Source organism: Papaver somniferum, chromosome 9 (assembly GCF_003573695.1).
Source record: "Papaver somniferum cultivar HN1 chromosome 9, ASM357369v1, whole genome shotgun sequence".
Classification (NCBI taxonomy): Eukaryota; Viridiplantae; Streptophyta; class Magnoliopsida; order Ranunculales; family Papaveraceae; genus Papaver; species Papaver somniferum.
Genome location: NC_039366.1, coordinates 185,342,095 through 185,352,559, shown reverse-complemented (window position 1 = coordinate 185,352,559; position 10,465 = coordinate 185,342,095). Strand labels below are relative to the sequence as shown.

Sequence of the window (10,465 nt, the reverse complement as noted above, 5' to 3'; positions counted from 1 at the left end):
TTTCTGGTTGCACTATATATGTGCCATTACGATTCCACATCGTACTATGATGAGTCTTCAAAACTGTTAAGTAGCTATGTTGGAAATGAGTTCCCAAAAATTATCCGCATTTTAAAACTGCTGGCAGGAGATCTCTCACCGCTAGATTTGCGGGTTATCACTTTAATGAGACAATCTTCCCGTCGTTTGGGAGATAAGAAAAATTATTTTCTAAGGGAACGACATTAATTGTCGTGGTGTATTCCCATAATGTCTCATATTGATTCTTGTACTCCACAAATGTAAATGTGAAGTGACAAAGAATAATCGATTTTCAGAATGTACGTTGATGTCGCTAAAGTGATGAGATCAAACATACCAGCTGCAAACCTACCTGCAAGGTTACAAATCCTCAGTAAGAGATATACACCATAGACTAAGGTGTTGCAACTACACTTGGTGGAAGTGTAGTTAAAGGTGTAGCTCCACAAAGGAAGATGGAGAGACCACCAGGTTCGATCAATGCTTACCTAAAAATAAAATAGATGAGTAAGGCACAACCTAATTTGTATTATTAATGAAATTATCTTATTTGATTGTCTTTGGCTATGTCCATGAATTAATACTGGAGGACGATCTGAAGTTTAGTGTAACTAGAGAACAATGAAATCCTAAAGGATTATGAGAACACACACGAGTCAATGGAAAGATCGTGCAAGCATATTAATGATTATTTTTATATATATAGTTTCTCAAGAAAATAGAGCACGACGAGATCAGACCATGCTTCTTATTGTTTAATATCAACAAAGAGCATATTTGGCCTACATAATCCAGGTAGAACTTGGTTCTTTGACAAATATACAGGTATTTGGTGTAGTAGTGCCGACCAACCAAGTGTAAAGCCTATGGGACATACATGATTATTTGTCATAGAGCACTGTGGGAAGAATGAAGTCTCAAAGTACCAAGACTCACCTTGTGGCGCGAGGTTTCTCACAAAACCCTGGAATTGTCCTATTATAATGAACGTTATAGCGTTCCGCTACTTAGTTAGCTTGGTAATTTCAAAAGGACTTGAAATGTAGCATATGTATGTGCTTATTACGTATCTCTGAAAGAATCAAGAGATAGAAGATATTTACAAAAGGGCGTGATAACCTTTTGTTACCAAATCAAGTGACTTTAGACCACAAAGTGCGTTTACAATTAGACTGGACGTTCACTTACGGAATGGCACAATCATGTGAATATGGTAAACCCGTCTAAGTGGATATTTTATTTGGATGGGATAAACATGTAAGGTATTTTTCCTTGCGTATTCACAAGCAAGTTTCCGATTTAGAATTGTAGCTACATATGTCGATGGTACAAACATGATGGGTGCTCTTGATGAAATAAGAGATCCTACAAGCTGCTCTAAATCCAAATTTGAGATGAGAAATCTGGGGAAAGCTCGATCGAAAATTGACCTTGTGGTATATTATTCCACCGGTTTGCATAGGTCTAAAGTTTCAGGAAATTTAACAAGGACATGCATCCTGCTAGCACTCTCATGGTTAGTCGAGGTTTCAAATGTAAGTAAATGACCAATTCGTCTAAAGGAAGATGACGAAGATGTGTCGAGAGTTGAATTTCTCTTGCCTAAGTACAATAGACGCATTATTGTACTTAACATAATATACTCGACCAAATGTTACATCCTCGGTGAACTTGTTAGCTAGATATAGCTCAGCGCCAACGCAATGTCATTGGAATGATATAATGAATGTAATCATATACTTAAAAGTAACCATTGATATGAGTTTGTTTTATCCCTGCAAAGACATAAAAAAGGATTGCTAAAGGAACTGCAATCCAAAGGTTGTTGATTATGAAGGAACAATAATCTTTTCTCCAACGAAAGTAATCAGGAGGAGATATGGTAGACTATTTTCTAGGTCATTACTGATATTTAGTTTCGAAAAGTACATGACTAAAGGAACTGTCAGTAACAAATCTGAAAGTAATTAGGGGGAGAATCCAAGGATATGATGTCGACATATTTTACTTTGAAATTGAAGCTGCGTTGTACTCTTTTTTCCTTCAATCGAGAATAGTTTTTCCCAAAGGGTTTTGTTACTCGACAAGGTTTTTAGCGAGACAACACCAAAAACATCAAGTATGTTGAACGTTAAAAACATAAAGATCGCGTTGATATTACTAAAAATATCTGAATCAAAGAAATGAAACGCGATAGTCTGCTAAGCAACGTAACTTCCAGAATCAACAACATAGTCTTATAAACATTCAAGTCACCAAAGTAAAGTGTGATAAACTCCTTTTGACTGCATTAGACTAATGAAAATTGTCTGACATCAGGGGGGAGCATCTAATGGTTTGTTGAACTATTTTCCTTCACCGAGGTTGCTTTTTCCCACAAGATTTTGTTACTCGTCAAGTTTTTTAATGAGACAACAACAAACACCGGGAACGTAATTTCCCATCTAAGGCTATTGTCTCTCCCACGAGGATTTTCTGCTTTAAGAGTTGTGAAGCAACTAGTCAACTTCAACGGAGCAAAGTGATCATATGGAACGGATCACCTTTACTTGCATCTGTCACGTTGTACTCTTTTCTCTTCGTCAAGGTTTTATCCTACTGGGTTTTCCTTGTCAAGGTTTTAATGAGGCAACATATTCGAGTCCAACTATGTTCTAAGTTTGCTTAATATTGTACTATTTTTCTTTAGTTCAGGTTTTGTCCCTCTGGGTTTTCCTGACGAAGTTTTATCGAGGCAATTAACTTAGACTCGTCGATCTTTGAAGATCGTATTACATGTGATGAACTACATGTAAAGTACGAGACAAAATTTGAAGTACTACATGTGAAGAGTTGTACCAAGGTTTTGTCTCACTAGGTTTTTCCTTGTCAAAGTTTTAATGAGGCAATGGACTTTGGCACAAGTCATCAAGGAGAACGACATTTGAAGAACTATATGTGAAGCACTATGTATAAAGTTTTGTTATTGAACCGCACAAGGGGGGTGTTACAGGGCCTACGGCCCATGGATATGCGGTCCAACTAGATTCCTAGGGTTGTTGTATATAAAGGAAACTATGTAATGCTTCTACCCTAATCTCCTAATAAGATTATTCCTCTTATTCCTCTTATCTTTCCTTGTTTCATCTAAAAATCTCCTTAAACAATCATAGAATTGTGAACTGTTTATAACAGAATATATTTGCTTCTACAGCATCTTTGGGACAGTTACCTTAATCACAAAACTCGAATGCCATTTATGAAAAGATTATATATGAAACATCAAAGATCAAATGGGTGAAACATATTGTATTTCTTCAATGAGCTCTACGTTGAACTTATCTTTGACCTTCTCCTTAACCAAGTTTATGAGTTCAATCATGTCTTTTGAAGTTGAGCCACCACAATTGATAAAGAAATTTGCATGGACTTCAGATATCTTTGCATTTCCCAATCTGAAACCTTTCAGTCCAGCTTTTTCAATCAATTCTCCCGCTGAGACGCCAACGCCTTCTGGATTCTTAAACACTGATCCAGCACTTCTTTCTCCCAGTGGTTGAGATAAGCGTCTCCTGCCAGAGAATTAAGGACAATCAAGGTTATATATAATTATTAAGAATGTAAGACATTATCAGTTTTGATATATATATATATATATATTTATACTTTGTTAAGTATGCTTTCTGTTGTTCCCTTGCTAATGGAAAAGGTTTTATCTTGAAGGTAACAGCCACAATTGCAGCCAAGTCTTCCATGTCCTGAAAGGATGATTTGCGGTAGCTGAAAGCAAGATCGTTTTGATTTATTGTTTCAAGTCTACCGTCAGTCTGTAATATCTCAACACTGGAAATGACATCAGAAATCTCCTACAAAAAGAAACCAAAAGATTCATCATTTTCAATACTTGAGAATTCAACTATGAAAAAGCGAGATACAAAAATTATAACTTTACTTGTCCATTAGCTCCAGCATTCATGTAAGCTCCTCCACCAACACTGCCCGGAACACCAGATGCAAACTCAAGACCCGTGAATCCATCATTGGAGCATCGGACACCCAACTGATTGAACGGGTAACCGCTACCTACTCTGTATATACCCGATTTCACCTCTTCGAAAAAGTCAATTCTGTTCAGAATTATGCAACCATCAAAACCGGAATCATCAAAGAGACAATTTGATCCTTTGCCGATGATAAGAAACCGAATCGAATGTTCGCGACAGTATCTGTTAAGCAAGACACTAGAATTATACATGACTGTCATCATACTATCCTAGCTCTGATCCTTTTAGTGGAAATCCATTTAGTGTTGAAACTTGAAACTAGCATTATAAGAATATCTGAGGAGAAATTCATAAGTACCTGATAGCAGAGAGCAATTGGGTCCGATCCGAGACCTGGACAAAGTAATTACAAGGGCCTCCAATCCTCCAAGTGCTTAGTTCACTAAGTAGCTTTTTACCACGAATGAACTTCAACCCACATGAAGTAAAAGATGGAGAAGAATCTCGTTCTTCTTTAAGAATGCAGGTAGTAGTAGTAGTAGTAGTAGTTGCCTTGTGTCGGGGTTTCATGATATGATAATGAGAGGCATACAAAGATATTTGAGGATGTTTATTTCTTCTTAAAACAACCATTTGATGTTGTTGACATTGTCGAGCGGTTTTAAATAAGGTTTTGTAATCATGGTTAGAAGTTTTAACATCAGAAATAGGACTGGAGACGACAAACATTTTAGATGTAAACCCCATTCTGCTTAGAATTTACAAAAACATGAAAAATTTAGATATTCTTCATAGAGAGAATCAAAAGTGCAATTGCTTGGTACCTCACTCAAGACAAATGCAGTATCATTTTTCTTGGCTTTTCTGCCATAAACTAATCAACACAACAGGGATAATTTTTTGTGAGGAATTTGGCAATTTCCATAGGAGGGAGAATCATCAAGCAAATATTCACATTCCCACTAACTAAACCACAAGAAAACGAAGAAATGAATTTCTCATGAAATTTCGTAATCAAGAATGTAATTATAGGAAAACACGCATCTGGATTTCAGAAAACACAATCACTTGTTGGGATTCAGTGAAACCCTAAATTAAGAAAAAAATTAAAAAAAAGAGGGATAAATCGATCGAGTAAGAGATAAAGAGAGGCTCACCAACAACCTTGAGTAGAGATTAGAGAAAGGAATTGACATTTATATCTTCTGCAGTTTCCATTTCGATTTCGTGGTCGGGTTTTCAGTACAGATTTCAACAGCAAAAAAGCCTTTATAAGTCTCTGCTGCGTATTTGTACTTTGGTGCCCAGAGTACCCGCAAGAGCGCTCGATCAGTGAGCTATTATTACGCACTCTTTCAAGGGTGGCTGCTTCTAACCAAGTGAGGACCAACATTTGACCATCAACGACCTCTTTTTTTTTTTTTTTTTTTTTTTTTTGAGTATATGAGACAATGTTTTTTCTCTGTGAAGTTTATGTGAAAGAAAGGTATTCCTCCTAAGATTAACTTTATGCTTTGTGCAATTTTTAACGGGGAGTAGCCCAGTTGGCTAGGGGTTAAACTCTCAAATTATAGGTTAGGAGTTCAATTCACGCTGCTGGTCAATAAAAAAAAACGTTTTATGCTCTGGGTAAAAAGTATGAGATTACTTCAGTTAAGGCTTGTGATGAGTCATTTATCATACCAACTTCAGTGATGGAGTTGTTTGAGGCTTAAAATTAAATTAAGTTGCAGGGTTGACATAAGGAGGCGTGGGAGATGCTCATTTATGCCATATTATGGCATATGTGGAAGGAAAGAAGTAATCGTTGGTGGAAGAAACATGGTTGTTGAAGAAATATGTTTGATCATAAAACAATCGATTATTCTCTGGAGTTGTGAGACTGATGTGTTTAGAAGGGTTAATGAAATCAAATTTTATTTCAATGGGAAATAGATTTGCACAATTGTTTCAAGGTGTTATATTATTTCCTCTTTTATCTACACAAAATTGGTTGAATAACCCAATTTCACTTTTTTCGGGGTGAAAAAGATTTCTAAAATAAGATATTGTTTAAATGCCCAGAAAAATTAAAGATACTATTTTAATATCCTAAATGGATATTTCCACCAACTTTTTTAACTGAATTTCAAAAATACGGACATTAATACCCTTTTTTTTGTGCTTCGACTGTTAATGTTACAATTACACTGCTACTCGTACAATCAAAACCAAATAAAACGATTACACTGTTGATGAAACGATACGAAATCACAAAAAACAAATGCACTAAACAAAATCAATTTTTAAACACGACTGTTGCTTGGCATGCCTTTGACCGTGTTGCAGATTGAAAAGGAGATTTTGGTGATCTTCAATTTCTTGTTGAATATGAGACTGCATATGGTTTCGTCATTTACTACACCATTGTTTGAAAGTCTTATTCCCGACAAGGAAACAACTAGATCGCCGGAGTTTTTCATACCAGATGACACACCAGCAAATGAGTTTGAAGTAATGAGACTCATATTATCTTTAGCACTATGTTTCCCTCCTCCCACAGTAGGAAAGTCAGGAATGAGATATCTGGAAATATGTCGAGGTCAGGAGTGGGAGTGGTGTTTTTTGATAACGAGGCCCCTAAAGCAGATGCATACGAATGGGATGCTGCAGAAGAACCATTGTTTTGGACCCCAGAAAAGCCATGTGCAAGCTGATAACAATTCTTGATGCAATTGTGCAAGCTGCGATTTAGCAGAACCTAATATGTCGACGCAATCATTAAAGACAGTACGACTAGATGATCTAGAAGGGTGTGCTGAGACAGGAGGCGCACACCCGACATCATCCTGCACCAAAACCTGTCTTACTTTAATGGAAGCACCAAATGTAATAACTCAAAATTTCAAAGTTCACACTGAGCAAGACAGTAGTAGCCCACATTTGAATGTAGATCAAAAAAATTAAAAAAATATATAAAACGTAAAAAAATTTTCTTCAAAATACGGAGATAAAAAATCACAATCAATTATAGAATCTAAATTGGATAAAAGCATGAAGATAACAACCCAGCAGAAAAACATCATGAAACACCAAAGAGATGCTTGGTGAGGAAGGTCGTTTCACCCTTCAAACAAATACTGGTTTATTGAACCAAAGAAAGGGATACTATGTACTATCACAACAAAGGAGACATTTTTCATGTCCAACAACAGTCCACCTACTTCCACGATCACCATTACTTCACGTCCAACAACAACAAAAACTTCTACGCAAGATATACCAACAATTTATCACTCTAAATAACCGTCATCCATCTCAACAATCCATACCACAAGCAGTTGCATTCTAAAAAATTTACACCATCACAATTATCTCGAAGAGTTAGTAGAGAAGCAATTGTACTCATTCATTTATATACATTACCTACAACTAAACTTATACAATATTATTAATCTTCTCATGTAGTTCCCTAAAGAAGTTGTATCAACGCATTTGGTTCATTTGCAGGAAGTACTTATTTTCATCGTCCATATTGTACTCGAAAATCTAGGTAATCGCAGTTTAAAACTACGTGAAACTGATTTCATCCTGGATGTTCTGATGAAAATACAATTATATAATAGTCTATAATTAAATGAAATTGGTTTCCTCCTGCATATTTTGACGAAAATACAATCATATTACAGTCTACAGCTAGATGAAATTGGTTTCATCCTGAGTAATCTGACGAAATTAAGGCATATTAATATTAAGCTATATGAAACTGATTTCATTATGCATATTTTGAGGAAAATACAGTTATATCAAAGTCTAAAAACAGATGAATTTGGTTTCTAGATGAGTATTCTGACGAAAATTAAGGTATTATGTGAAACTAGTTTCATCCTACATATTTTGACGAAAATATAGTTATATTACAGTCTACAACTAGATGAAATTGGTTTCACTCCGAGTATTCTGACAAAAATTAAAGTATATCAATGTGTAAACTAGATGAAACTAATTTCATCCTTCCCACCAAATACAACCCGAAAAAACCAGTTTCATCCATATTAAAACTTTTATGAAAAAAATTTCAACTCAAACAAAAATAGGATTAAACCAGTTCCATACAAACCAAATTCAATCAATTTCAATCTAGATTTTACAGAAGCTTAACCTATATGAAACTAGTTACATATATACAAACAAAATTCAATGAATTTTACAAAAGTTAAACCAATATGAAACCAGTTTAATCCAATCCAATTTTAATCATGTTTTAAGCTAGATTTACACAGGTCAATGCAAACCATTCATAAAATAAAATGAAAAACAAAATTAGGGTTAGTAGACTTATGTATTCAAGGTTTATCAAGAACTAAACCATATTTCGATTCCCCGTTTTGTGAATTGGCCAACTTATAACCTAATTAGCTTTCCGAACCTATGAGACGATGATGAAATTGGGAAAATTTAACGACATTAGTGTTAGAGCACTGCTCGGTCAAACTCGCACGCGTTTCTATCTCAAGCTTGTTTGTCATGTTAAGTTTCCAAAACTATAAGTCTTGATTTCTAGTCTACTTATAGCTAAGACTCGGATTATGATAATAAGTATAGTTGAGCTTTAGAATTCACGGCGTTCATCGAATGAAGACGAAGAACTACTCAAGGGAATTTGTGGAACTTCATTAACAAAAGGTATGTGGAGACTTGAACTCATCTATCACTCAAAAGTCTACCTACTCTATCTTCTATTTGAGACAAAAGTCGCATTGTTATATAGACTTCAATTATACACATTTGATATTCGAGCCGAGTTAATCTCACTTATCTATTTCTCGAAATATATGTTGGTAAGCTTTCGATTTAACCAAGTTCATCTTTTATTCTTGACGAAAGTCAAAAGATGATCATGTGAAAATCGCCTTGTAACATCTTACATGATATGTGTGAGACAGTCATTTGATGTAGACTCAGAATGTTTCGTATTGATCATTCGATCACTTGAAAATTGCTTTGAAGCTAATAGTTTGTGTGAGACAGCTATTGTCATCTTCCAAGAATGTTTCAATGATTAAATGGGGGTTTAGAACATGTAACCATGATTGGATATAAACATAGTGTGTATTCACATTTGTGTAAAGTCCAAAATCGGGAACCATGGTATGCGTACCCGTACGCGTACTGGTTGGTTGTTGGAAGTCCGGGAACTAAGTATGCGTACCCGTACGCATACTGGCGGAAGTTCAAGTTCCGTGAATTTCTGTTGGAGTTTGGAAGTGTAATATGGTATGCGTACCCGTACGCGTACTGGTGTTACCAAACTTAGTCCGACTACTTAGGTATGCGTACCCGTTTGCATGCTTAAGTAGGTTATGTTCTAAAATCGGTTTGTTGATGAACTAATACATTTATATAATAAGGAATGCAATCTTTTGTAAACCATGGCTATAATGTTCATGAAATGATTCGAGTGAATCAAAATCGATTTTGCTTCAATTGTGTCTTGTATACTTCTATGAGAATATAAACAATTGAACAAATCTCTAACTAGTTTCATTTGAGTCATTTGAACTATTTGTGATGAAGATGAATAAGGTTGATATGAAAGTGCTCATATGGCTACCATTGGTTAACTATTTTTGAACCAACTAAGTGTACACGTTTAGGTACGATCACCTTTATCTAAATGATGGTACATTTCATTTGTGTATAACAAGCTAAGTTCGATCTAACGGTTGAAAGATATTAGCTTGAATCTAACCAGGTTTTCATCTAACGGTGAATATTGAATGTTTTGTTACCAAGGTAACATTGGTTGCAAACCCTGATTTGGAGACTATATAAAGGAGAACTCTAGAAACTGGGAAACCTAATCCCCACACCTCCTGTGTGATACTAGTTGTGACTAGAGTCGATTCTCTTTTAACCTTAGGTTTTCCCAAAACCCAGTAGGTTAACGACTTGAAGACTTCATTGAGATTGTGAAGCCAGACACAACTATTTTCTTTGTAGTTGCATGTTCTGATGTTGCTGTTTTCTATTGTGATTGAGTACTATCTTCTTTAAGATTTTCTCGAGATTTATTCTCCGATGGGCAAGATTGAAAAGTAGTCACAAACATCTTCGTCTCGTCATTTTTGATTCCATAATATCTTGTTCCGTTAATCGATTAAGATTATTATGAAGTTATTGATAATACTAGGCTGTTCTTCGGGAATATAAGTCCGGTTTATCAATTGGTTCCTGTTCACCTTGATTTATCAAAAGACGAAATAAAACTCGTAGGTATATCTGTGGGAGACAGATTTATCTGTTCAATATACTTTTCTGTGTGATACAGATTTTTTTATCAAGCCTTCGACTTTGGGTCGTAGCAACTCTTATTTGTGGGTGAGATCGGCTAAGGGAATCAAGTGCGCAGAATCCGGCGTGGTTCAAGAGGCGTAAGGAACGCAACTGTACCTTGATCAGTGTGAGATTGGTTAGGGCTC

General features: G+C 35.6%; 1 protein-coding gene across 4 annotated transcripts; it reads right to left on the bottom strand.

Annotated features, from left to right (window-relative positions):
• Positions 1-3,167: 3,167 nt before the first annotated feature.
• LOC113308207 (UDP-N-acetylenolpyruvoylglucosamine reductase-like) lies at positions 3,168-5,301 on the bottom strand. 4 transcript variants are annotated; one of them, XM_026556685.1, is made up of 5 exons: positions 5,162-5,301; positions 4,363-4,752; positions 3,953-4,241; positions 3,667-3,866; positions 3,168-3,572 (listed from the first exon to the last, which is right to left on the bottom strand). In XM_026556685.1, the coding sequence occupies exons 2-5, from the start codon at positions 4,749-4,751 to the stop codon at positions 3,290-3,292; spliced, it is 1,161 nt and encodes a 386-aa protein (XP_026412470.1). In that variant the 5' UTR covers position 4,752; positions 5,162-5,301; the 3' UTR covers positions 3,168-3,289. The 4 variants fall into 4 exon arrangements, with proteins under 4 accessions (XP_026412470.1, XP_026412469.1, XP_026412472.1 ...); XM_026556684.1 differs by having other exon boundaries at positions 4,363-5,295; XM_026556687.1 differs by having other exon boundaries at positions 3,953-4,127; positions 4,363-5,294.
• Positions 5,302-10,465: the final 5,164 nt, after the last annotated feature.

Excerpts from the sequence above, each read along its gene's own strand:
- LOC113308207 (XM_026556685.1), bottom strand. The coding sequence starts at position 4,751 with ATGGGGTTTACATCTAAAATGTTTGTCGTCTCCAGTCCTATTTCTGAT. Across the intron at positions 3,867-3,952 it reads ATGCTGGAGCTAATGGACAA|GAGATTTCTGATGTCATTTC; the intron begins GTAAAGTTATAA and ends TTCTTTTTGTAG. Across the intron at positions 3,573-3,666 it reads CAGAAAGCATACTTAACAAA|GAGACGCTTATCTCAACCAC; the intron begins GTATAAATATAT and ends ATTCTCTGGCAG.